Source organism: Aptenodytes forsteri, unplaced genomic scaffold, assembly GCF_000699145.1.
Source record: "Aptenodytes forsteri isolate BGI_AS27 unplaced genomic scaffold, ASM69914v1 Scaffold217, whole genome shotgun sequence".
Lineage (NCBI taxonomy): Eukaryota > Metazoa > Chordata > Aves > Sphenisciformes > Spheniscidae > Aptenodytes > Aptenodytes forsteri.
Window position 1 is genome coordinate 7,307,610 of NW_008796222.1, and position 27,741 is coordinate 7,335,350.

At 45.7% G+C, this 27,741-nt stretch overlaps 1 protein-coding gene across 4 annotated transcripts; it reads left to right on the forward strand.

Moving 5' to 3' along the window:
• Nucleotides 1-27,741, forward strand: TRAF3IP2 (TRAF3 interacting protein 2). Of its 4 annotated transcripts, XM_009289148.2 has the most exons (11): nt 1-500; nt 1,074-1,186; nt 8,389-8,475; nt 8,717-9,472; nt 12,601-12,790; nt 15,049-15,224; nt 16,658-16,746; nt 18,608-18,676; nt 21,009-21,125; nt 22,306-22,380; nt 27,140-27,741. In XM_009289148.2, the coding sequence occupies exons 3-11, from the start codon at nt 8,460-8,462 to the stop codon at nt 27,284-27,286; spliced, it is 1,635 nt and encodes a 544-aa protein (XP_009287423.1). In that variant the 5' UTR covers nt 1-500; nt 1,074-1,186; nt 8,389-8,459; the 3' UTR covers nt 27,287-27,741. The 4 variants fall into 4 exon arrangements, with proteins under 4 accessions (XP_009287423.1, XP_009287424.1, XP_009287425.1 ...); XM_009289149.2 differs by lacking the exon at nt 1,074-1,186; XM_009289150.1 differs by lacking the exons at nt 1-500; nt 1,074-1,186; nt 8,389-8,475; nt 8,717-9,472 and adding an exon at nt 10,706-11,153.

Below are 27,741 nucleotides of genomic sequence, written 5' to 3' on the forward strand. Positions count from 1 at the left end.
TGTCCTCAGTAGTCTGAATCACAGTTGGTTTAACATTTAGCATTGACAGTAAGTGGCCGAGGACTAAAAGCAAAGGATGCCTTTCCCGGCGAGGCACACCATTTAGGAATCACACCGGGTTTCCCCTACAGTTATTTATCTGCGGGGCTCACGCAGAGGCAGCCTGGCTTCCTACGAGAGAGGGAGCGAGCCACACGCAGGCATTTCGAGAGAGTTTTAAGCTTCAAAGTGTCACTCCCCCGCGGAGGCTCTCCCACCGCCGCCGCCGCCGCGTTGTGCCGTGCCGTGCATGCCTCTTCCACTTCCTGCTGCAGAGCCAGTTCTGCCGCTTACCTGGGAGAGGCAGGGAGGGTGTCGTAAAAAGAGGAGGAAAAAAAAAAGCCCGGCCAGCCCAAGGAAGGAGACCCAGGCACGCCAAGAGAGCGACGGGGTGTGCAGGAGGCACGCCAGCCCTCTCGCTTTCCTCGGTCAGCTCAGCACGAGCCTCCCTCACCCGCAAGGTAAGAAGTGATAGAGATGCTGCCTTTCTCGGTCCCTGTTTGTAATTAGCTGTTGACCCACTTCTGGCTCTCGGTGGGGGTTTTTTCCCTCAAATTGTTGCCTCGCTCCCTTTCCCCCCCTCCTCTCGTGTAATGATAGCCTGAGTTTCACAGATGGTTACAACATGTTTCAGCCATTTCACTGCAGTTTTGTTGGTTTTTTTTTTAAATCAGGAGGGGTTTGGGGTAAACACTGGGAACGGACACGCCTGGTGTCGAAATGTTGTCCTGCCTATTTACATAGCTGCCTGGCAATGCCTGGCAGCCAGGCCTGATCCCACTCCCGCCCTGCGCGGCTGTGCAAGCTCACGGTGGCTTGTCGGCCAATGGCCCTCTCCTCTCCTCTCCTCTCCTCTCCTCTCCTCTCCTCTCCTCTCCTCTCCTCTCCTCTCCTCTCCTCTCCTCTCCTCTCCTCTCCTCTCCTCTCCTCTCCTCTCCTCTCCTCTCCTCTCCTCTCCTCTCCTCTCCTCTCCTCTCCTCTCCTCTCCTCTCCTCTCCTCTCCTCTCCTCTCCTCTCCTCTCCTCTCCCTGCAGTGCTGCTGAAGGCTGCGTAGGACAGATCCATGGACCTGGAGAGGGAGAGGTGGCTGGAAAGCATGAAGAAAACGGGATTGTAGACCCCATTTGCACCGTTCTCCCTGGCATTGGTATGGAAACAGTGGGAGCGAGCCAGTAGTATTTCTTTTTAATTAGAATAAAATCAGCCATATAAAACCTGTTCCCATGTCACACAGTAACTGATTGTTTCAGGATGCAGGTTTTGTAGGGCTAGCGTTGGCTGGCAACGAGAACAGCAGGTCTGGCTTACCGGTCCTTGAACGCTGCCGGCAACCACCAGACCAGAAATTCCCATTTCCTGCAAGCCCTGGGTGGGTTCAAGGCCTGGTCTGGCCTTGTCCATGCCATCTCGGGTGGGCGGCGATGCCCCACCACCACCAGACGGGGCTGTGAGCCCCGCAGCGGGTGATGCCAAAGATGGCGGCGCGAGGGGCGCAGGCGGCAGGGCCGGTGCCCCGGCGCGTGCTCACCAATGCCGCCGGCTGCTGGCAAGCATCTGCCAATTGTGCTGCTGCCTGCCATGCCGTCAGCCCCTGAGGTCAGGCTTGCTCTTGCTGAGCACCGTCAATGTCTTGAAGCATGCTGTATTTTTTTTTTTTATGGGGTTGGGTTTTCTTTTTGTCTTTCTAAGGCAGAAAACAAGGCATGTGCAATTATGGCATTCGTGTCTGTCAGTGCCCTCCACCCCCAGCAGTGGCTTTTGAAGTTTGGCAGAGGGTACACGTTTGAAAGATATATACATTTCTGCACGTTTCATGAAAGCAAGTGAGCAAGGCTGTTCTCACGCCAGCTGAGGGAGACACGTCAGGTCCCCCAGGCTTCCCTGCACCCTCCCACCACCCACGCGCCCCGCAGCCCTCGCGCTGCAGAGCAGGGAGAGCGGTTAGGGACGAGGGATACATCAGCCCCATGAAATGCTGGAGGTTTTCCCTTATTAGGAACCGGAGGTTCCAATGTAAGGCATGAAGCTATAGGAAAGCAGGCTGGGGATATTTACACATCTCGGGGCGGTCCCTGTCCAAACCCACTCAGCCAGCCCCAATTTTGTGCCAGGATTTTCGGATGTACTGGGGCCGTGGGCTATCCCAGTTTGGGGGTTATTCAGTGCCTATGGGAGTTTTATCAGCATCAGAAATGGGTGGGAAGTAATCTCTGGAAAACAAACACATTTTTAAGGATACTTAAGATCATTGCAGACATTTTCATATTTCACAAACATTAGAAAACTGGCAGGGAATGCCTATATGTGAGATGCCTGTTTGGATCCTGCTTGAGGGTGTTGCATTTCTAGTTTCTTACTGCTTATTGCCTAGCATTCCTATTACATGCATATCGAAGTCTACACTAAAGAGGCAAAAAATATCAGGTCTACGCTAGCCTTTGCACCATGGATTGCCCAGTGAAGCAACATTAGTGCTGCAAAAGGGAATGTGATGTTTGCCATGCAGGGAGGGTTGGAAGTATGTTCTCCTGTTCTCCTGGTGTATGTAGACTTTCATGCCAAGGCTGCAGAAAATATGTAAGAGCAACCACATAGTCAGTGTGGAAGAGGAACATTGTTTTCATATTCTTTTTCTACTATTTCCAGAAGTCATAAAAATAAACATTACCTGCCCTAGAGGGCTTAAAATCTGGGCTAGCAACATGACACATTGCCTTAGTCTTCGCTGTGGAGGGTAGCCAAGGGAGAGGGTAAGCGTCCGTGATGACAGCAGCCAAAATGCTTCACCATGAAGTGTGAAACTCTGGAGCTTGGATTTCCTCGGCTGTGTTTATTTAGGTTGTAGACCCAAAACAGTTCCCACATTTGCACTTGCTCTTTCTAAAAGGATTTGTCTCTGGGTTTTTTTTTGAGGAAAGTTGTGTCTAGTGTTTCTGTAGAGAAAGCTGCACTTAAGGCAAGTGTACTTACACACTTATGCTTATCTGATCCCATGGCTACAGCATTTGTTGCAATCTCAACGTGTGCATCCTCACAGCAGCTTGCAAATTCTGCATCTGCTTACTCCCATCCTGCAGATGGGTATCAGCAGCACCAGGGAGCTTAAAGGATTCAGCCAGTGTGCACAGAATTATTTGGAAATCAAGAAATCCCTGTCCATCCCCACCCCTTGTGATCTCAGCTTTGCCTTAATCTATACCCGTGCCAGTTCAGAAATGTCATGACTGGAGAATAAAAAACCCTTCCCTTGTGTGTTGTGTGCCAAGGAAGGCAAGGTTTCTTTCTCATCCTAATATTTTCTTTTTTAACAATGTAGACAAATATAACTTTGATCAGAAGAGCAAAGATATTTCCCCCCTCTCCGGAAGTGACGGGGAGCACAGCTATGCTCGCGTTGCAGTCTGTCTTCTGTTTCTTCATGACAGAAGTTTTCTAATCAAAAGCAGATAGATGGTTAGTCTGTGTTTTGGGTCAGTGCATCCTGACAAGTCTTCGTGCTGGGAAACAGATGAAATACCTGACAGATTTCACAATCAGCCGCAAGAAAACTGCACAGATGAGCCCGAGCCCAACACCCTTCCTCTCCCTGGCCAGCCCCTTGCCTCCGTCGGATGTTTTTTAGGGGAGTTTGGCCCTTGCTTCAAACTTGGGTGCTCAGGCTCATCTCTACCGACCTGCAGAAGAATTTGTTCCCCTTCATTTATGCTCTCCCTGCAGCTTCCCAGGAGCGGCCATCCCCAGCAGCGGCCAGCCGTGAGCAGGAGGGCTGGGCAGCCTCCCTCCTGGCTCCCTGGCAGGAGCAGTGGAAGAACCTCTCCAGGTGTGGGAAGCCTCACAAGGGAGCTAGGATGGGGTTTCTTCCCAGGAGCTTGGGTCACTGAGCACCCACCCGGGAAGGTTATTTGCTGAATTAATGCACGTTACAGAACCGGGTGTATGAGCAGAGGAAGGAAGAGAAGGAGAAAGGGTGGTTTAAGGAGTTCCCTCAACGTTTTTGAGAGAAGTCCAGGCCTGGCTACTCTGTCCCTTTAGGAAGGGCCTCTTCACTTTATTACAAGCAGGAATATATGCAACAGCTCCAGCTGGTTATCAGTAATCTCCTGCATAGTCATAGGTGCAGGGGGGATATTAAATTCTCGAAGCTTTCTGGCAATATGATCTGACTTGAAGCTGCAGTGTCTTTGGAAATGAGATTGGGCACGATCTATGCTCTCCAGCGGTCTCCGTGCCAGAAAAGGGATCAGGCTACAGGTTTCTGAGGGTATTTCAATATGCTGAAGCATTCCTTTACCCTAATTCTTCAACATGGGAGACCTAAGCCAGTGATTTTTCTGTCCTATGCATAACTATACTCACAGGATAAGCTAACTAGAAAAGTCAAAGGAAACCTAATGAAACTCTGCGGCACGAGGCAACATAAAATACCGGGATAATGGGCTCAGCGTTGGGTCTTTTTCCAAAAGCCGAGGATCTTCAGCAGAGCAGAAACAACGTCCTGAAGCACTGCTGTTGGAGAAGGATGTTTCTGAATCATCTGTAACATTTCCAGCAGCGTGGGGATTTCTCTCGGGAATTCCCATCCACATACCATTGCCAGCATTGCTCAAAAAGTGTTCAGCATGTCCTGGGGTTAATTTGTCCTCAGGGCCATCTTTACAGACAGAGCTCTGCTGTTGTAACAGCTTCTCTCTCCAATCAGAGCTACTGAGGGAGGAGGAGGATGAAGTCACTTTTCCTCCTTTTTAATGATGTGTCTGTTTTAACAGCAAAGCCCTCGGCCCCTCGGTGCCTCCTACCTCGGCTCCGTGGGAGGAGGGGCTGTGCGCGGGTATCAAAGCTCAGCTTTCGCTGCTCAGCTATCCTGCAGCAGGGTCTAAGCAAAATCATATTTTAAAAAACTAGAAGCTTTTGCAGGTAAAAATACAAGTGATGGAATCAGGTCTCTCTTCTGTCTGACCAATTATTTTTACTCAGATATTTGAAGCAATTTTCATAATGTTTAGCTCATGTTACACAGGAAGGAAATAAGGCTGCCATTTAAATATTAAGTTGATTTGAGAGATAAAGAGGCATTTATCCTTTCAGAGGGCTAAACTAATAGGAAAGACATTTTTAAACTATTCTGAAGTAAGCCATTTGAAGAGTTTGGTAGCTGATCATTTGCAATACAGCTTAATAAAGTCTTAATATCCCTCCTCCAAAGGCAGAGTAAATACACTAAATAACAAACTTGAAGAAAAGAAGTCTGAATTTTTTCTGCCCATGTTGTGCCTTTCATTAGGTTCACACAGTCTGTGCATGATCCATTTCACAGATAGCCAGATGTTAGCAATGGAACTAAAAAAAAAAAAAACCAAACACTTTGGAGGTTGTAGCCTCCAAAGGAATTTAGTAACTTTTAAATCCCATCTGACACCCGATCCAAAACCTACTGAAGTCAATAGAGAGATTCCCATTTACTTCACTGAATTCTGGACCGAGTTCTCGGTTTCTCCGCAGAAATCTGTTCTTCTTGTCACGGTGCTAAACGAAAGGCTGTTGAATATAGAGGATCTGAATTCAAAGTGTTTTCTAACATTTTGATCTGACTACTTCAGAGACCATCAAAGAAGCGTCTTAGTGTATGAGGCATTACAATTTTTTTTCTGAAAAGCCATGTTTGGGTGTTTGCTAAGTATTATATCTAATGGGAGAAAGACCAAAAACTTTGGAGGTTGTAGCCTCCAAAGGAATTTAGTAACTTTTAAATCCCATCTGACACCCGATCCAAAACCTACTGAAGTCAATAGAGAGATTCCCATTTACTTCACTGAATTCTGGACCGAGTTCTCGGTTTCTCCGCAGAAATCTGTTCTTCTTGTCACGGTGCTAAACGAAAGGCTGTTGAATATAGAGGATCTGAATTCAAAGTGTTTTCTAACATTTTGATCTGACTACTTCAGAGACCATCAAAGAAGCGTCTTAGTGTATGAGGCATTACAATTTTTTTTCTGAAAAGCCATGTTTGGGTGTTTGCTAAGTATTATATCTAATGGGAGGGATGCTCAGACAACGCATGTGGCTAAAGAGGTGAAGCTGTACCCCTGTACCCCACAGCTGAGCTTGTGCTTTGTGAACACCAGGGTGAATTTTGCACAAGGAACCAGGTCACTGGAGATGCTCAGTGGGGGGAGTAAGAGTTTGCAATGTGATTTGTGCTCCTTGAGTGCACGTCATTCAGCTTACAAGCAAACGGAGATACCCACAAGTCGAAGCATGTCTGAGCAGGCACTTTGAGGCCAGATGATCCAAGGGTCAGCTTTACAAAGCTGTTGAGATGAGCAAAAGGCAGATGCCTTGCAGGGAGTTTGACACCTAACCTTCACAGGTGCTTCTCTGAGTCTGGCAGGGGACCACTCGGCAGCTTTACACCCTGATTCGTGTAAATCTGACTTTGCGCTGTACTGTCCTGGTGAGTCACCACCACAGGGCAGTCATCATTTAAACTGAAACTGCCACCTGACCAAAGGTCCCAGGCAAAGGACGTTTTGCCACCGCCGCACAGGAGAGCGCAGTGCAAGTCCCTGTCACGGTCCTGTGCTGATTATGAGAGCTTGAGGTTTTCCCTTTCCCATCGCATCCGTTATGACTGTCAGAGAACCGTGACTCAGCGAGCAGGGCCGTTGGTAGTGACGTGGCGTAGAGGAAAGAAAGGGATGCAAACCCCAGGGAGAGATGCGTGATGGTGGTGAGCTGCCCGTCAGGATTTCAAGCCTGGGTGCTTGTATGGGAAGGAGCTGGTTTGGCACCGACCCAGCGCTCTCACACAGGGGGATGCAGCTGTCAGAGCAGCAGCGTGTTCACTGTGTTGGTGCAACTAATAGCTGCTCCGAGGACTTGCCTACATGGGCAAATTTACCAGCATGATTATCCCACTGTAATTATCCCAGGATAACTCTCCCTGTGGACGTGCTTATTACAACATAGGATATGTATGAATATATGGTAAATCTTCTGCATAGATGGGTTTTAAGTTACACAGAGGAGGAATATTTACATTGCAGCCCAGCAGCAAAGCACAGTTTTTACCCTACTTCTCAGCAAATGTTACACCCAGAATTTTCTATGCCAGAGGTACTTTCAGGGGAAAATACCTGTCATTTGATCTGATCAGCATGAATGTAAAGCCTCACTCTTGCCTTGTAGCACGGGGCACATCATTTGCTTTTACAGAATCGCTGTGGGAGCCAGGGTAAAGGTTGGGACGCTGCCTTATACCTCTCTGTGATCCTGTTCAACTGTTTTTAATACCGTGGTCATTTGAATATGTTCTTCACTTGACCTTTCTGTACAAGCTACTGTGACTGAAGTTGGGAGAAGTCCTTGGATTGCTAAAAGCTCCTCAAACATGTTGTGATTTTGACTGTCTTTACCAGGCTTTCAAGCCAGATTCTGTTGCCAAACATTGTCATTCCCGTTGCTTGAGTGCTTAGTCCATTCTTCTCTGAGAACTCTCCTACTTGGGATTTTAGCTTCTCCAATGTGATAGAAGGAAAGTGGCTGGGGAAATGATGAGCACAGGGCTTGTTTCTCTCTACTCCACGGTAACAGATAAGATTTGCTGGGAGCAAGCTAATATGCACCCCTGTACAAGAGGATGAAGATGGCTGCACTTCCCGAAGCTCACTCAGCATTCACCCATCACTGCTGCTGTTGTTCTGAGTGAAGGTGGAGCAGAGGCGTCCATCATCAGGGATCGCTTGACTGGGCTAAATTTACTGACAGCACCCCCAAAAGAAAGTGACAATTTTGATGTTTGGGCCCAAGCCCATTCTGAGGGGAGGGAAAAAAAATCCAAACAGTAACTAAAGTGTCTAAAATGTCTTTTAATTTTCAATAATTTGAAATAACAACAGCCATGTGATAATAGGGTGGATGAAGTGGTTTGATAAAATAAGCAGCAACACTTGGAAACAAGTTTTGGAGTTGAAATTACTCAGCTAGGTGTGTGGTGAGGTTCAGATCCGAGGCATCAGTATGAAGCTATTATTAGAAGGTCCAGAGTAAAATACTCGCAAGTGATTGTATTCCCTGGAATATGCCTGAGCCAAACCTCCAGACCTAAGCAGCCTGCTCTTTTGTCAGGTGCAAAAATTACCTCTGAGAGACAGTTCATGTGCTTTTCCCCCCTCCAGTCTCAGCAGGAACAGTCAGTTCCAGAAATCCCATAAAAGCGTCTGTTTTGCACAATGCGATTTCCAGAACTCTAACCGGTACTTCTTTCCCAGTCTCTGAGAGAGAGTTATTTTAGGATTATTGCCTGTGTGAAACTGTACCATGTTCACAAGAGTCCTTTCTCTTGTTTTCCAGTTTGCTGGAAAATCCTGGCCTTGCAGTAAGGCAGCTGACTCTCATTTCCGGTGCGACTACAAAACTTGGAAATGGCCTCTGTGTCAGGTTAGTCCAAATTATAACTCTGTGCTAGCCACACTCCAGCTAAGCCTCTACTTTCTTGCTCTGCCAAAATTCAGCCAGACCTTTCTTGCTGTTTTCTGCCTGTCTTTTTAAAAACCATAAAATGATAAAGAATACATATTGCTCTTCAGTATTCCAGCTCACAGTCATTGAGTGACGACTGATGGCAGGCATTTGTCTGTATGGCTGTCTATCTACAGTGTTTCTTCTCCCACTTTTTCAGGCACTTTTGTGGGTCGAAGCATACCAGTCGAAGTGGATGAATCCATGCCGTGGTCCCCCTTTCCCGAACATGTCTTGGAAAAGGCTTTGCAGCCTTCTGGAGAGGATATGGAGGATGAGGAGTCCCAGAGACCATGTGTCACTCGAACACCTCAGCCTGTGGCCGATCCATCATCCCTCTGCAGAGCACCAGCACGTCATCAGTCAGCACTGTCTGTGGAGCCGGACAGCAGCTTGTGGTCAAAATATACCGATCCTGATGGAGATGGACACTTCTGTTCCCCTGGTGAATCAACAGCTGGAGTAGTTCTCTCCAAGATGCATCTTGTAGCTATGGACAAACCAGGCATGCAGCCAAGATTACAGCTTTCAGCTGACACTGGGCACAACTCCAGTAAATCAGAGCAGAGCTTGTCTGACGCTCCCGAGGACTCACTGGAGGAGAGCAGCCAAGGGAGTTCACGGTCACAGCAACCCTCAGGAAACAGACCCCCAGCAGAGATGGGGACTGTGGACACGGGGTACAACTCCCACTCACGAGACATCATGGGCATCAGGCACCTGGAGCCCCCCTTACCACTGGTGTCTGTGGTGAACCCCCAGGACCTCCCAGGACCACTGATCTCCAGAGAGTTTTTTGGACCTGAGCATCAGCAGTGCCCTATATGCCAGCACTTGCCCCATCCCAACGCCTCCTCGCAAGCCCACGGCTGCTTTGGGCACCGCTGCCCAGCAGAGCAGCACCCCCAGGGCCCATGTGAGTAGCACCGCTCACCCCACGGGAGGTTTTCCAGGTGTATCACAGCCATCATTCACCAAGCTGGTGTTTTCCTACTGTACTTAATGGCAACGCACAGCATGCAATTATTAACCTTTTTAAACATCTATTTGCAGTCCATTTTATATTTCCAGATTTTTGGGTTATGTAGCTGGACTCACTGATGCAGAACCTCTGAGCCAGATAAAAAGTTAAAGAGGTCACAATTACTCATCAAATGAAGGCTAATGATTTTGCCTAGAAACTAGCCTCTGTGGGTCACGCTGAGCATACACAGCCTTCTCCCTGCTGTTATTTCATATTCTAGTCATTTCCTTCCTCCTTGCATCAGTCATTCAGCAACCTCCTATACCGACTTAATTTCTGTTGTTTTCATAGATTTCCTTGCTCCCACTTGGATCCCCAAAGTTGAGAAATTCCTGCCAGAATCAGGGTGGGAGGTTACCCTTGATCTCTGTAAATAGTATCTCCCAGCATTATGACCAAACTCACCCATGTGTTTTATTTCTATGTGAAAAGAGCGTGACATACACCGTCCTCATTTTTTTTCTGTTGTCAGCTGAAATGAAAGCTCATTACTTAAAATGGAGCCCTCTCAGCTGCTGGTGATTGTATCACTGAATGCTGATGTGACTCCGTCAATATGGGTGTTTTGGCTCTTGGAGACGACGACGTAGTCTACAGCCTGCTATTAATTAGTATTCCTTTTCAGTCTCTGAGATTTTTATCTGTTATGAAGTGAGCTTTGAACATTCAACAGCAATATCATTGTCTTAATATAATTTATATTACATTAGACTCATGAGACCCCGACCCATTTTGGGCTGGCTTTGTAATAAAAAGCTGTAGGCCTGTTCTGATAACCCTTTTTTTTTTAACCTTCTGTTGACTCCATGGCATTTATATTACATCTGTTTAAGGAGTTTTGTCATTCCAGCAATGTGCTATAATTAGGTATATGAAAGAGAGAGGTATATGAAATTAGGTATATGAAATTAGGTATATGAAAGAGAGCCTCAGTTTTCACCTCTGATCTTGGGACTTTGTAAAGGGGAAGGGGCTACAGATGGACTTTCATCAATGTCTACAGCTGAACACTTGCAAAACGTCCTCTGGTTTTCTTTTTGTACCTTCTCCTTTCAGTTCAGCTTTAAGCAGACAAAGAGCTGGTTGCACAACACCCCTCACTATTTACCTCCTCCACACGCGGGCATCCTGAGAAGTAGGACATTTACTGAATGAGGCCATTTTGTTTTAAAGCAGGAACTCTGAAAGGCTTTCTTTAGAAAAATCACTACCGTTTCAACCATATCCAGAGGGCAAAAAGAATAAAATAAACTCAGATGGCTGGAGCAGATTTGGTTAGGACCAAGAAGCTGGCAACTGTACTCCTGTTTCTCACATGCCCGGTACAGCATAAATCACCTCCTGACAGCTCCTTGCGTTTCAGATAATTGTTGGGCAGTGGCAACCCACAACAAAGCTCTGCAGTTTGTGTGTTGCAACATGCCTCTCCCGGGGAATAGCAATAGCCTGGATTGTGCCTGTAGGCTCTAAGCTGGCTCCGGACACCTGCTATTTGAGATACAACAGCAAAACTGCTTCTGAAGTCAAAGAAATCCTCGCAGCAATGCTATGTGCCCAGGGACCATTATTTCAGGTATTTATATATGAGAGCTGTTGGTGTGTGTGGGCACACACGCTTGGCCATGCTGTGCTTCTGAACAGCAGTGGCTGCATCCATTAAAATATTGTAGCATCAGACAGATCCGAAGGAAGCTGATGAAACATTGGCCTAAAAACCTGTAAACCAAACTGAATCTCCTGGAGCCCTGCCACCTTCCCTAGAGCTGGTCATGAGGAACCCATGAGAAGACCATATTTACTTCCAGCCTCTTTCACCCTGTCCTGTTGCAAATAGTTAAGAGGGGGAGCAGGAAAATGTCCTAAAACAATCTCAACAAATATGATGTTGCCGAATCACAATTTCATCAGGAATCTCTTTGCAGTCGTGGGGTTGGTTGGGGTTTTTTTTAAGTATCGGTTCCTGGAATTGGACTATTTCATCAAAGCTTTGTTTTCTTTCTTTTTTTTCCTTCCCCTTTTAAAAAAATGTTAGTCCTCATGGCTGCTAGGAAAAGGAAAGCATGACCCCAAAATAGCTAAAAGGATTTTAAAAAACAGTCGGGGAGGGGGAAGTGTTTGAGTACTGCAACTTTCAGAGCCAGCTCATAACACCATAATCATGCAGCGCTAATAAGCCCTGCCAGGCTGGACTTTGATCTGTGCACAGCAGCTTGAGAGTGTGCAGAGCTGCTGCCCAATGAAAACTGCAAGCAGAAAGACTGGGAAAAAAAAAAGTTTTCCCCATTTGGGAAACAAACAGCTTACATTGCTTTCTCTTTCAGTTTATGCCAACAGTTCCACTGTACGTTAGTTATTAACGTTTAATGTTAGTTATTAAACAGCATTACATGTGCGCGGCCAACAACAGTAAGATTTTCCAGAATTACATGAGCAGAATTGTCACTTTGGGCTTCCCCTGCAGCCTCCTGGATGGCAACAGGAGCAGCAGCAAGGCCTTAAAAGGTCACTTAGGCAGAAAATTCATACAGGGTGAAGTAACAAACCAAAAGAATTTTTTTTTCTCTTTTCATTTACAATAATCGCAGTCTGTTTAGCCTTAGTGTTGCAAACTGATTTGTTCCAGGATTTTGCATCTGCTTTCATGAGAACGTTGGGATGATTCCTTTTTGCAAGTTATTGCCAAAAAGACATTAAAAAAAAAAAAAACAACAAAAAACGCTGAGGCATGGTAAGTGCAGGGACAAAGCAGCCCTGAATGTTTAACTGTCAGTTGTTCCAACAGCCCAGCCCAGGGCACGGATCTGAACCGTGTCGTACGTGAACGGGAAAAAGGCAACTACAGACTGTGAAACGTTCCTTAATCTGGCTTCTTTCAGCCCGAGATACCTGCAAATGCCTCCAAACTGCTCAGTTTCCCTAGACATGAAGGAGGGCATGCCTGGAAAGGAATAAACACAAACTGAGGCAAAAATGTATTGGCTGAAATTATAGTTGCTGCCTTTATTTTCTCACCCTCCCAGATGGCAGAGCTCCTTACCAACATTTTGCACAAACATCACAACCACTTCCTCCTGTTCCTGGACCTTGCATGAGAGTTATCCGCCCGGCCCAGCAAGTCATCCCAAATTACTCAAATCTTCGTGCTCCCAAGGGCACCGGAGACCGACCACCCCAGAGGACATGCTCCTCCCCTGGTCCTCCTCGATTCCCGTAAGTACGCCTCGGGGGGGGGGGGGGGGGGGGGCTGTGCACAGTGGAAGCTCCTCTGATCTGATTTTGTGGGCTTTCAACCAGTAATTCTGAAGCCTTGTTAGCGTGCCTGGGCTGCAGGGGTACATGCGAGATGCTGGGTAGTTTTGTTTATTTGCTATTTTACACCCAGCAGGGACCTGACCTTACCCTAGAGAACTTCAAAGCCAGATACCTGATATGTTGTTACAGTGCACCCTGAAATGCACGCATTAAGGAAGATAAACACTTGAAGGTTAAAGGGATGAGGGGTTGAAAAATATCTCAGTTGAAACCTTAGAGCTCTCCTGCTCGAGAGCAAAGGTCAATTCGGTGGCTCACTGCGGTCTTCAGCTTTACGCTGTACCAGCCTGGGACGCCTCAGTCATTGGCTGCCCGTGATTTCCTTCTTATCTCTTCTGTAGTGCAGAGAAAACGGGAGAAAATCTCATCCATCACTGATATATGTCTACATTGCAGTTTGCAGCCTTTTCTATGATTTTTCATGTAGTAATAAAACAACACGTCTAGCACTTTTCATCCAGGGCTTTTTGACTGGTTTTCAAATATTAATTTGCCAGGCCTTATATCTCCCTCCTTATATGTATGTCATTAACAGATGGGAAATACTATCCATGCAGGAATTTCTCCAGACTCAGCTACCTGAAGACAAATTGAAGCTTCAGGTATTGAGGGCATCTGAAATCACACCGTTTTTATTTAAGTGCCACAGTACTTTTAGAGGTGCTAAACTTACAGGCATCTGTGTTTGAAAATGTCTGCTTACGTGACATGGTCTTGGCAGAAAACTGGGAGAACAGGCAGGACAAAAGAGGGCGGCCGACTGAAATACCGCACTGCTCTGGCCTGTGAAAAGTTAGGGGCTGTGACAGAAAAGAGACAGCAAGATAAGGCAGTACCTGCAGCAGAGATAATTGCACTGACGAGTATGTATGAAAATGTAAAAATACTGAGGAATAGTGGGTATCCTTTGCAGTAGTAAAATTTTAAAACGGACTCCTAATTTTTGGCGCGTTTGTTAGATAAGATGAAGTTTTGGGAAGATCTGTAAATTAACCACAGAGGAGTTTTTTGTGGCTGTTGATGAGGGATGTGTTGCTTTTCTTGGTATTTTCTTCTGCTAAAAGAAATCCAGAATATGCGGGGTCTATCCTGTGGCTGCATGGCTGGTGTTTGCATGCCGATTCAGGAACGGCAGTTATATGTTGGTAATATTTGCCTATAGAGTATTTGGTAACAGAAAACATCTGTACCGAAATGAATAAACCAAATCTTAATGTGACAACAGAAAACATGCTGTGACCAGCCTGTCATCATTCATTTAAGGAAGGCAAAGGAAAAAAAAGAGAGTGGGCTTGATTGACTAAACATCACTGCTCTGTGGGGAAAAGCTCTCAGAGAAACCTAACACTTGTCCAACAGACTCAGCCCAGCAGATTCAAAGCACACCTCATGTAAAAATCTGTACAGGTTCCCCTTCCTATTGACTTCAACTGTAAACCCAAAGTGGAGTAGGACAAGAACTGCTAAGCTTCCTAAAATCATCCCTTTCTCTCTGTTTGTTACAGCGGAGAAGACGTTAGGCAAGGTTATTGCGGGTCCGGAGCGCAGATACCTAACATGAGAAATCCTCATTGGTCTGCTGCTGCTGGACAAGAAATTAACTTTGTTCCCTTTAGCAAAACTTTGAGTCTTGTCCAAAACTGGAGATCCTCCAAGCTGCGCCAGAGCTGGAGTGCCCTGTACCCCCATTTTTCCCAATCCCCACCTTGCGCTGTGCCTCCTGTGCCGGACAGGACATCCTGAGAGCACCTGAGGTGCCATGAAGTACCTTTTAGACAATGGGAAGAGGTTACCCAAATGCCATCCTGCTCCCACACATGCGTAACAATATCCACAGCACAGCACTATTTCTCGCTCAGAAACGGCCTTTGCTTCTGCTAATTGCGAACTGAACGGCTTTCAGCTATGAGGTGCATTTACTTCCTGTTGCTAACGTTGCTTCTGCAATAAACTGCGTCTTGTGGTAGACTGTCACCAAGGTATCCGTTCAAAAGATGCTGTAATAACTAAGTAGTAATGCCGAGCTGAGCATTTCTACAAGAACTTTTCCTAGCTAATATGCAGATAAAGTTCTTAGTGTGTTATTAAAAGAAAAAAAATCTGAATTTTACCTGAAAAGAAATATTTTTAAAATCCTCACTTGCTTTTTTTTGTAGAAACCAGCTATACAACCAGCTACCTAATGGTCAGCTTCCCCCCAAGGCATGTGGCCTGGATGAAGCATGCTGTTGTCCTTCTGACAATTTTCCATCTCCAGCTGCCGTCCCGAGACCTCTCAGTAACCCTGCAGCCAAGGGAACGCTGAGAACCAGCAATTTGCCAGAGGAGTTGCGTAAGTGGTTAGCAAATTTGTTCTGTGTAAGATTTTAGAGCGCAGCCTGACAGCTTTAGGTGGGAAAGCTCCGGGGGAGAGAAGGCAGGGGGAACAACATTAAGACACAAAGACAACAAGAAAAGAAAATACTGAGTGTCATCACATCTGTAGGGTGTGAGCATTTGTGTTTGGTGGGATGGAATTATCCCCTTGAATCCTGAAAACATAATTGTCATTAATTGCTTGTTATTTTGTTTACAAAAAACAAATACCATTTAGATTGTTTTCATGACTTCTTGCTAAACAGGATGTCCCTTTGAGGCAGGAGGCACTGAAGCTTACAGTAAAAGACTAATAACAAACAAAGCCCTAGGGATAAAGAGTTTCTGCCAGTCCCAAACCAGACAAAAATGTCGCCTCTCAACCTCAGTTTCTCCCTGACCTGGTGAGTTGAGAGGACTTTGGGTCAGGAGCCCACGGTGAGGGCTGAGGGTGGCACAGGCGCTGGCTGAGGTGCTTCCCCTGCTGCTGGCCCCTGAAATGCTTTCACCCTTCAACTCTTACGGGAAAGTTACGTTTCAGAAAACTGGCTTCCTTCTTAATGCCGTGCTGGCTAGCAGGTGAGGTATACCATGGCTAAGAACCCTCCACATCTCTCCTGAGGTTTTGATTTTTCCTTTGTTCTTCGTTTTGTGCATCATCTTTCAAATCCAGACAGTTGCATCCCTCTGACCTGTAGGAGTGAGTTAGGGCACCACACACCACTCTTGGATAAACCCTACTTTATCAGTTAGTGTGTCCTAGATACAGGAATTACTGGATAAAACTGTGTCATTTGTGATACACACACAGCTGGATTAGATTAGCCAGCTGGTTTACCCCGACCTGCAAATCCATGATTCTTTAATTAGTAAGAAAACTCCTTCCATGATGGCAAGGGCAGCTGAAGACATTGTTGTCATCAGCCATCCATCCTGCCCACACAGGGGGTTAATGCTGCTGTAAGGTGAGGCAGTACGGCATGCGTAGGGCTCCTCCGGCTCTCAGTCAGATCAATGAGGTCTGGCGGAAAGGTGTGCTGGTTGCAGCCGGTGCAGGTGGCACCAGCTCTGGGTGAGGGCCCAGCCTCGCATATGGCAAAGGGCTGGGGAAGAAGCAGCTCTGGCAGTAGGGCAGGGCGAGCAGCAGAGCGATGTTACTCTCTCCAGCTTCCACAGGGGCGCTTGCCAGCGGCAAGGCAGTAGGAGCTTAAATCTAGACCAAGGTTTCTGGATGGAGGGTTGAGTTCAACACCAAGCCACTGCGCTATCCCACATCCATTTTGTAAATAATCCGAAGAGACGTAGGTGGGCAGAACCCACAGCACGGTGGAAAAGAAGGGCTGTAAAAGTTTCATCCTCCAAATGGTGTATTTTAATGCATCGCATATTCATACACACCCTCTCTCCTAGGCAAGGTCTTTATAACCTATTCGGTGGACACAGCGGTGGAGGTTATGAAATTTGTGAACTTCCTGCTTGTAAATGGATTTCAGACTGCTGTAAGTATTCCTTTCGGAGAAAATGACTTTCAACCAGGGGAGAAAAGAGACATTTTTTAAAAAAGTAGAGGCAATACACAGTCCATTTAAATGTTTTTCTGTTTATCATCGCATTTTGTAGGTTAAAGAAGATACAAATAGAACGAACTAGCCTTGGCTTTAAAAGTTGTAACTTAAACAATTTGCCTTTTCGTTTGCTCATATTTTAACTGAATTTTGTGCTTTAAAATGTGTTTTAATAATGACCCTGGAAAATTCCATTTAGTGACACCAGATACCAGATGGGCAATAGTATGAGGTTTCATGAGCTATTCTATTAACATTGTCTCATATTTGATCTGTAATACTGATATTAAAAAAGGTCAATTTTCATGTTCATCCCATCCCAGCTTTTTTTCTGCAATGCTATTACATTTTTGGTTCTTCAGATGTGAATACCTTTCTGCTCAAAAATGATCTAAAATCAGTGTATTTCACACAGCCTAATGAAACAGCCCATCTCATGGTTTCATTTGCTTTGTTATACTTTTAAAAGAGATCCTAAAATCACTGGCCTGAAAAAATCTGTCCTACTGTCTAATCCCATAAGCCATCCAGATTTTCACTTAACTTCTTATGAGTTTGCTTCATCATAATGAATTCCCTCTCTAAGGGAACCATCCACAGAGGCTCTCGGATTCGGTGTTCATCAAAATCTTGATTCATATTTTCTTGTTTCAAGTGCATGTGCTACCTGACCGCTCAAACTTCACTCTTTGGCTTCAATTCAGGAAAGCATTTAAGCAAGTGGCTATCCTTAAACTGAATGAAACTCAGTGGGGGGCTTTGCACACACTTATTTATTTTCATGAATCAAAGATTTTTTTCCAGAGACTGCAATTATACTTCTCTCCAGCAGTTCTGTACGATGAGCAATTCATAAGGAAGCTTTGGGCACCATAGCGGTACAGAGTAGAAGGCTCATTAATAGCACCTTTGCTGGACAGGCAATTCTTGGAGCATGCTGCAGAATAACATACATAGCAAAATGGCCCCAAAGCAGGGAAACAATTATGTTCTCTACTTTCAAAAAGGGAAAAAGAAAGACTTGAGAGCAGAACATGACTCTTCTGCCAAAAACTTGGAGAAGTTAATACTTACTTCATTGGTCACGGTCATTGATTGCCAGTTTCTGGGCTTACTGAGCATGCAGGGAATTGAGCAGTGTTGGTCGTATTCAGTCCTATGAAGTCCTCCACTTCTCTGCTGTTGCTGAAGTCTGGGTTACTGCATCCAGTATCAGTGACCTGTCTGACTTCCCACCACACACCCTGAAAATTTAGTTCAATATGAAGCTAAAACTTGGCACTCAGTGTATACTCTTGCAGCCAGAAAATAGCGGACATTTGCAGCTAATCAGATAGAGAAGGCAGGCAGCCATCCACCTTCTCGCGGTGTTTAGAGGCAAAAAAGCCAGTCTGCAAACATTGAATATCTAACATTCACCATCAGTGGTTGTTCCTTGTTCTGATGAGCAAAAATGCCTGGGAGTTGGGAGCTGGCAGGGCAGGGCAGCCAGTCGAATGGCCAGCTGAGCGGGAGCCCAGTGGTGTGCCTGCAGCAGCCCCTCTCCACCTGCCTGGGGCACCTATCCAGCTTGACCCCGGACTGCAGGAAAAGGGGAGAAGTTGTGCATGCGTGTGTGTCTCTGTGTGTGTGTGTCTCTGTGTGTGTCTGTGTGTGTGTGTGTGTGATGTTTCTTTCCTAAGGGAATTAATCAGGCATGTTAGAAACTAGGGAAAAGAGCAGGCGCCTTTTCAGTGCCACCAAATGGGGAGGACAGGCGAAAGGATGCTCACCACAGACTTTCATTCTCTTGCAGATTGATATATTTGAGGACACGGTACGAGGTATTGACATCATTAAGTGGATGGAGCGCTACCTAGGTGATGTATGTAAAAGCAATTTAACCTCGTTCATGGCAGAGGTGACCTGAGGAAAATGGCTGAATTATTCTAACAGCAACAGGAGCAGAATCAAAATGCAAGATCCTACTATCGCCTTCCCTGCCTCTACAGAAATGGCAGAGGCCTTGCAGCGAGAGCATAGGCAAATCTCACTCACTTCTGCATCTTATGTTCCCAAAGCTCTTTCTTTAAGAAATGAAGTGCTAATCCTGGCATTCCTGCCAAATTCCAATGCTGGCTGTTACATTCAGCCTGAAGCTGCCATTGGACAAGTTGCTCCTCCATCTCATTTTTAAATAGTGGGGTTTAGCTATGCTTGGTTAAAATGCTAGCTGTATTTCATCCCAGGCTGCATAGTAGTGGCTGATGTTCATCCTGTTTCTCACCTGTAGCCTTTATGTTGCTATCTAAAACACTGAAGGGTTCTTCTGGATAAACCATCCTATATGTAAAATGGAAATTGATATTCTGTTAGTCGGATAGATTTGCTCTCATCACTTTGTATATATCTAAGCGGTAAAATAGAGATTCATATTACTGCCAGTGCAGTCCCCCGCAGCAACAACTTCCTCTGAAGTTCAGCTGAGCAGTGAGTGCACATCTCCTTTAGGATCAAGCCAAGTGGTCCCATTATACCAGCACAGCTGGACACAAACTGGCAATTCTGTCACTCAACACATGCCATCATGGGGTGGCTTCCTTTGATTTGTGCCTTGCTGGGTAGCCACTGGGCCTCTGACTCACTCTGGGCAGATCTCCATGGCTCAGGAACAGGATGACAAAGTGGTGGGCTCTCTCCCGCCTGAGCAAGGAAGCTCAACCATCTGAGACAGCACTAGACAGGTTTCCTAAAGGTGGCCAGCAGGACAACTTAGCTCAAGTGCGCTACCACGCAGACGTGGTACTAGTGCATGCAGAGCCAGCTTGGGGCCTCTGCTGCGGCAATGCAGTCATGTCTTTTGGGGCTTTCATCAGGACAATTAGGCTTGGGCTCACTGTGCATAATGGAGGTACTGAAACTAGAAGCCAGGGTGAATTTGCTTTTGCCAAGAACATCATTATCACTTAAAATACAAACTGGCAGATCTCCCTTGGGACTCCTGCACAGTCAGTCGGAGAGACCAGCACGTGCAGAGGGCAATTCCCCATCTCCATATGAGGATCCTTCTCTGACTGCCTGCCCCAGAAATGTCTGTTTTCCTCCATTGACTGTAGAGGTAGTTTCTAACTTCAAAACCTTTACACGTGTGAGGAAGAAGGGACTGCTTGGACACAAGCAGGGGGATGTGTGCAGCTGGGCATGTCTCTGCAAACCCTCAACATCTGTAAGTGCTTACATGCATGTCAGGCACAAGCAAACATAATTCTGGAGTATGTTAAGTCAGTGTACGGGATAATGGCTCCTTACTGTATTTGACCCTGTGGTGGGGCAAATTCCCTTGATATTGCACAGAAGGAAAGAGTTAATTAGGTGCCAGGCTGATTATGAGCCACAGACTTGGAAGCCTTACACAGCCTGATGTGGCGGGGATAAAAGACAGGCCCTAGGTAAATACAAGTAAGGAGGCTTTCATCTGCTGAGCCTCTTCACTAGCCCACCATTAAGGAGGAGAGACGTTTCCCAGATATGAAGGATGGCCCCTCTGTGGAAACCTCAGCTGAGGAGGGGCCTGGGATTAAACAGGTCACAGGCAGGATCCAGGCTGTCCCAGCAAGGTGAGGAGCATTGCCTTCAGCCCACTGCGGCAAGGTGGGACAGAGCTGCTAGGTACCCCTACACCTGCCCAGGCCGTCTGCAACAGCCCACCTCTCTGCACAGCCACCTCTCTGCACACCTTGCCACTAAGGAGATCAGCGAGAAAAGCTGCTGTTTCTACTGCCGAGAGCCCTTGACGTAGACTCCACAGACAACTGCCTTTAGTGGCTTTATGTATAAAAAGCCATAGATGGTTAAATAGATGCACTTTTACATAAGCTGTTGGAAAACATTTAGGTCTGAATTTGAAGATAAAACTTCTCTGTGTATGTACATAGACACGCTACGCTGATAAAAAGTAGCTTTTTATTACAGGGATTCCAACTGTAAACTGGTAGCTGCTCTTGACATTTTGATTTTCTGTATTATGAGATCTCGAGAAATAATGAGGAGAACGAGTGTATGAGTTCTCCTGTATTTCCTGCCAGAATGAATGAGATCCTCTTCTGTTTGCCAAGAACATAAAGATCACTTAAAACACAAACTGGCAGATTTCCGATCTGCCTCTACCAAACACACTGCGTTTCCCAATGTCATAAAAGTGCTTTTCTCCCTAACAGAAGACGGTGATGATAATCATAGCAATCAGTCCAAAATACAAACAGGATGTGGAAGGGGCTGAATCCCAGCTGGACAGGGATGAACATGGCTTACATACTAAATACATCCACAGGATGGTAAGCAAGGACACGCATTTGCTGTTTTACAAAGACTCTGTCTCTTCTTCTCAAAAGACAAATCTGTCTCCAAATGGCAGGTTCTCTGCTTTGTTTTCCCTAATCCCCATAGTTAAACACCCCCCTTTGGAATTCATTAATCCTCCCTCTCATCAGCTCCGTATGCTCATTAACATCTGCTAAGAGGTTCAAGGAAGAAAAATCCTATTAAACATGCTCATCTTATTCCTCCGTATTCTTTATTGTTCTATGGTTTTTCCCCTCCCTCACCTTCTCGAGCCCTTGTTGCCTTGTCATATAGCCCTGAGCACAATCTTATCTAACACTGCCTGACCTTCCTCCCTGTAAACCAGCCCCTATCGCTTCGGCCATCCTGTAACTGAGGTCTTTTTTCAGGCAGCAATAAAGCTGGCTTAAAGGTGGAATTACAAAGCGAAGGCCAGAGCTGCAAAGGGGGGGCTCCTGGGGGTGCAGGGTGGCAGGGGACCAGCGGGGGTCACAGACACCCATCTCTGCAGTTTGTCACAAGACAGCCATTTAGCCCAGAAGAGCCTACAGAGCCATGAAACTCATCTTCTCCCTCAGTTTGCAGTTTGCTGTCTTTCTCACCCTATAACCCATCTGATTCCCCAGTTTGATCCTGCAGTCAAACTTCTCAGAAGCTGTCACCAACAGATGAGCTCTCAGCAGTACTTTGCTGTCCTTACCACCCCCGAGATGCCTGGGTCCGGGGACACAGGGGACACGCTGGGTCCCAGCTCAGACACAGAGCTGGGACACGGGGAACAGGCTGGGTCCTAGCTTGGACATGGAGCTGGCCTCCGGCTGAAATCTTTCACGCTGTTGGAGACTGAACAGGGGCCTTAGTCAAGTCAAGCTTTGTCGGTTCTAGATGGATTTCATGGGATTGCAACTGCAGCTAAACCCACAATTATTTCACACCACAGAACTAAATGCTCAAGAAACGCTGACAGATCTTTCCTGTATCCTTTCTGTAGTAATGAAGAATCAGATTAAGTGCCCAAACAAAATGATACTGAGTCCACCAGCAATAGATCAAATCACTTAACAGAAGAGCAGTTTAAGTAAGCAACAAATGTTTTTACGCATAGGATTCAGACGCATGTGAAGAAAAATTAATGTGTCATTACAATAAATCTGGCAATTTGTTCTATTCTAGATGCAGATCGAGTTTATACAACAAGGAAGTATGAACTTCAGATTCATCCCTGTGCTTTTTCCAAATGCCAAAAAGGTAACATGTGTACATGCACATATTATTTTGATCACAATGCACCAGATGAAATCTTAAAACCCAAACCCTCAAATTCTTGGTTCTTAATATCCCACTAGTAATATTCCAAAGCTACATTTTACATGAAAAGTTTTATAGTTTTATGTACATACAAATAAAAAACATTTCGTCCACAGTATAAATCAGTGCATAAATGTATTTCTGATGATGAATGTATAACTAAAACTTAAATTGTCTTGAGCATTGGAAGAATTTAAATGGAGAGAGACAATCTATCCAGCAAGCATGCTTTTTATATTAACCCTTTAATAATTTTATCCAGATGTAATGCCGATGAGTGAGATGGGAGAGATTTATGACTGATGTGAAGTGAGGATCTGGAAGAGGGTGGGTTGAGAATATAAAAATAAAGAGGATAATAAATATTAAAGTACTAGGCCATTGCTTGAACTTTGATGGGCCCATCAAAGGCAAACTATAAGGTTTTTTAGGACTTGCAATTTCATCTGCCCTCCTTATTGGTTTTGAAGATTCATTTGAGAGTAAGAAATAAGCAATGCAACAGATTCCCGTACCCTTCCTCCTCACGCTGAGAGAATCTCTTGGATTTTTGCAAGGCTGGAAAAGTTAAACGGCTTCAGTTATAATTGAGAAATTGCATTCTTCACCAAACTTAGAATGTATATATTGGATTCGTGTTCACTTTTCGTCGCTAAATGCTGTATGCACTGTTGGGTAGCTGTCATGTTATCCCTAGGTACAGCTGCATTTTGGAAAGGTATGGAAAGATTTTTTATATGTATTTGGGTGCCCAAATTTTGGAACATAAGTCAAGATTTAAACAATATTACCAATGAATGTAGGGCCGTGAAGTCCCACAGCACTTGCGGATTTGAGTGTGATCAAGTTCTTTATTTAAGCACTGACTTAATATAAGCTCAGAAATTTGAAAACATGTCCCTGGGTTTGTAAAGTATGTGAGGTCCTTTGGAATGAATGGTACCTCTGGTATTTCATGTCATTCAGCTCCCTTTCTGAATGATCTCGGTCTGGTACTTGCCTTAAGTGTGAAAAGCTGGGAGACAGCACCGGTGGGAATTGGGCAGACCAAAGGCAGTGAACCGGTCAGCATTTTCAGTCAGTCTTTGCAGCCTGATGTGGGGGGGGAAAGGGCAGGACTCCTCCTAACTTTGGGGGCTCCTTGAGTGCCTGCCACGCAACCAGACCATACAGCCTGCAGCCACTTGGCACCTCAAGGGTTGCAGAGAGAAGTGGCCCAGCAGGCGCTAAAGCAGCCTTTGGACCTTGAGGCAGACACAAGAACAATAAACGGAGGTTAATTTTGGCTGAATCAAAAGACTATTTAGCATACAGCAGTGGCGCCCTCAGACAGTGATCTATAAGGAATTTCCAGGGTTGGTTTATTCAGCTGCTCTTATCAAAGCATCAGGCTCCAGGCAGCCTTCCTGCCCACCCTCTGTAGTCCACATCACCCTTCAGTTCTTCGAGAGGTGCCCTTCTCATCTAAATTATGCAGATCAGCATTTTCTACTGCCATTAAGCTTTGCTCTCTGTCTTCACACATTTCTTTGGTACATCATCTACCTTCATCTAACTAGTTAATGATAATATAACTGAGGACATCATGGGTGGAAGGAGAGCGTCAGAGCCCGAACAAGTTGCAGTAATGAAGTCTGTGGGCAGTCAGAGGAGGTGAGGTACCTGAAAAATGCCACGTATGTACAATTGGATGATGTCGGCGGGCAAATTACTTTCATTTTGTCTTTTTTATACTGTCCTTTACATGTTCAAGTACTGCTGTAGCTGGCAGTGGAAAAGAGCAGGCGAGCAAGGTTTGGAAGGTTTCATTTGGGGACATGGCTATAGATGAGTTAATCTCATAGGAAGCACATCATAAAGCACTGCTGGTATGTGAAAGGTAGTTGACCTCCAATGGGAAGGGATCTATGTGATCCAGAGTGTTCATTAGGAAAGTAAATAATGAGGGAAAAAGCACAACACGCAGTTAAGGTGGAACTGGCATTTCCAGCTTCCCATCGTACATTGCTAAAGGAAAGCTGGGTCTTGCTGGTTCCAGGCTTGCATCAAGCCAGTCCACAGAAATGCGTCCTCCTGATCTGGTCACCCGATGACCAAAGCATTAAGCCATGATTGCTCCATGCTGGAGGCTACCTCTGGCAGAGCGGAGGCAGCCGGAGGGGTGAGGTGAGCAGGGTTGGTGCCAGGGTAGCTGCGAGAGCTGAAACCATGCCCCGCCGACGCGGCCCTGAACACACAGCCCCGCCCTCTGCACTAATGCACTCTGCCCTCTTCCTACCAGTTTGATCCTCAAAGTTATCAAATACTCTCTCTATGGCGTAGCGAGAATTTCCTCTCAGCTTACAGATACAGAGCCGAATAAAAAAAATTAAAAGGGCGGTAACCATTTTCCCATTACTCCCACCCACAATGACAGCCGGTGCCACGTGGCAAGGAGAAGCCTCCTTCTCACTTTCTCTGCTCTCCTTCTGGATCAAAATAGCAGCTATAGTTACCCCTTACCCCTACACATCTCCCTCAAGTTCAAATTATTGCCAGAGTTGATTAGCGTGCAGGTGCTTTTTGCACCGAGTTCATTATGGAGGATATTAAATGAAATTGGCCGCAGGAGCAGTTCTGGAAGAAAGGCGCAGAGCCTGTCTCTGGATGTATAGTGTCTCTCTCATTATATCCCCACTTGCTGGTTTCTTACCTACTATACATTTCGCACACTAATTTCCATCTTTTCAAGCTTAGCTAATGATTTCCCATGTGGACCTATATCAAATGCTTTGCTGAAATACAGGTTGACTGGGTCTACTGCATTTCCTTCCTCCAAAAAATGTAGTCTCTTATTAAAGACAGAGAGAGGGCTCGGTTGGTAAACCCGTGCTGTATTTTATCGCATTTCCTTCTATGGCTCTTACCAAGATTTAATAAAGAAACAAATTTTAGGTAATAAGGGTGTGCACATGCATGCAAACATAGTTATCTTTCTTTCTCCCAGTAACATTTGAATCTCTTGGCCAATTTCAAACAGCTTTGTCAAAGGAGTAAAGTTCACAAAGATTAAAATCCATTCCTATGCGAAAACAGATTTGTAGGTGGAGGCAAGAAATCTTATTCGTGCTCCTACCAAAGCAAATGCTGCAGGATCTTACCCTTGTTGGGCAGTGGGGTATCCACCTGGAAGAGCAACATTTTAAAACCTCCACTTTGAGGAGACCATTCACCAAAGCCTATGCCTTCTCAGCCATTGGAGAAAGCAGAAAGCCAGGCTTGATAGATACCTCTGCCAGTCACCAAGCTGCTTTTTCAGAAGCCTATGTGAGGTCAGACTAATGGGTCTGTAGGCGCCTGGGTCACTTACCTCCTTCTTATACATAAATCCTGTATATCTAACAAAGTGGTCACAACAATTAACACAAATTGCTCCCTAAGCATTGGAAACGATGATTCCTGGTTCCTACAGCCATACAGTCCCAGGAAAAGACAGCCAATCTGAGAAGCATGAGGCTTGGGAATGAAAGATTTGGACAGCAGCTAGGTTGTTTGCTGGCAGGCAGGACATGTGCTGCTCATGCCAGGGCATCCCCTGGCGAGACACCAGAGGCATGGTGCACGCCAGCAGCTTTTTGCTCTGTCCTCTTGGAGCTAGCTCCACTGGCTTGACAGGGACCGTGCTGTTCCTAACAGGGGCCACCTTGGGAAAATACTGCCCTGCTAAATAAGAGGTCCAGGGAGCAAGGGCTGGATGTCTTGACTGCTCATGCTGCTTACCTGATGTCTCACTTTGGCTGTGTTCTGGTGTCTCCAGCAACACCTCTCCAAAAAGAAATCTCCATCTCCACACTGGACATGAACTGGTTTTGGTCAAGGATCAGTCTTTGATCCTCTTTTTATTAGTGGTATGAATATAGCCCTTCACCCCTACACATCCACGCTGTCCATATGGAAACCTCCCAAGGCTGTGGAGACATGGGAACATGAGGTCTGAGCAGGCTCCTCTCCATCAGCCTGCTGTCACTGTCCAGGGCCATGGTGGTCCCATCTTAATGCATTATGTTAATGGGCATTAGCCAACCCCTCTGAAAGGCTGCATCTTTCCCAGATTGCGAGGAGTGGTGGAGGTTTGACCTTGGTAATCTGGAGATGCATTAGCCTCTCCTCGAGCTCAGCATCGGCCTCAGCCTCCTGCTTAGGAGGTGGCCAGGAGACGCCACGCTTGGTGAGGGAAGGTGCAAGGGGAGGGCGGAGGAGGCTACCAGGATGAGAAATGCTCCCCTGTGGTCCTGCTCTTTCTCTATCGATTCTCATCTCAAGGTTGAACACGTTGTGTAGATCCTTCAGCAGCTACTAAGGTGGCAGCCTTTCCCTGGTAGGGGCACTGAAATGTCTCCCTTCTCTTCTCAATGTTTATTTTCACAAGCCTTTAGATGCCTGTCACTGAGATCAGAATCCCTTTGAAACGTGCTGAAATTAGCCAACATGATGGCAGAAAAGAAAGAGAGACAGGCAAGCTGTGAGATCACACCAAGTTCATTTATTTAGGAACCCAAATACAATTCTGAAGCCAAATTAAAATTTCTTGTTGTTACGGGAAGTGCCTAGAACAGACAAAACGAAATCTTGCTTGGCAGGCTCTGATGGAATCTGCAAGGTTCTGGTACAGATTCAGGAGGATTTATGGGATTTCGCTTTTTTTTTCCTTGTTTTTCAGGAACACGTGCCTACCTGGCTGCAGAACACTCACATTTATAACTGGCCAAAGAATAAGAAGAACATCCTTTTGCGGTTACTGAGGGAGGAGGAATACGTTGCTCCTCCAATAGGACCTTTACCAACACTCCAGGTTGTGCCGTTATGAACGTTATTACTTAAAGTGCACGACAAGCAGTTGTTAAAGGGTTGTTCTTGGCAGGGAGCCAACGCTCTTCCAGATGGCTCTTTTTGATGACAGAAGACACGCTTTCTGCTAAAGGAATTGGTTGTCTTGGGTAACTCAGGCTCAGCTTGTTCTCTACAATGTTAAACATCTATTTCTGAAGCTGATGGGGCAGAACTCTTCTCTAGATTTTTAAATAAGCTGCAAATGCAAAGAATGCCCAGTTTTATTTTAACATCTGTTTTTAACATATTCCTTTATTAGTCAATATAGCAAACAAATACCAGAAATAATGTTGCAATAAGTGTAAAATAAAAATTACATCCTCCTTTTTGCTCAGGGTTTCTTTAAAGATATTCCTGCCTTGTATAGCATTACCAAACAGTTAATTTGTGTATACACTATGAAATATATTTGCCTTTTGTAAGGCAACCTTA

Bases quoted from the DNA above. Each gene is read 5' to 3' on its own strand.
- TRAF3IP2 (XM_009289148.2), top strand. The intron at 12,791-15,048 runs GTAAGTACGCCT...TTTTTTTTGTAG, and splicing joins CCTGGTCCTCCTCGATTCCC to AAACCAGCTATACAACCAGC. The intron at 16,747-18,607 runs GTAAGTATTCCT...ATTCTCTTGCAG, and splicing joins TAAATGGATTTCAGACTGCT to ATTGATATATTTGAGGACAC.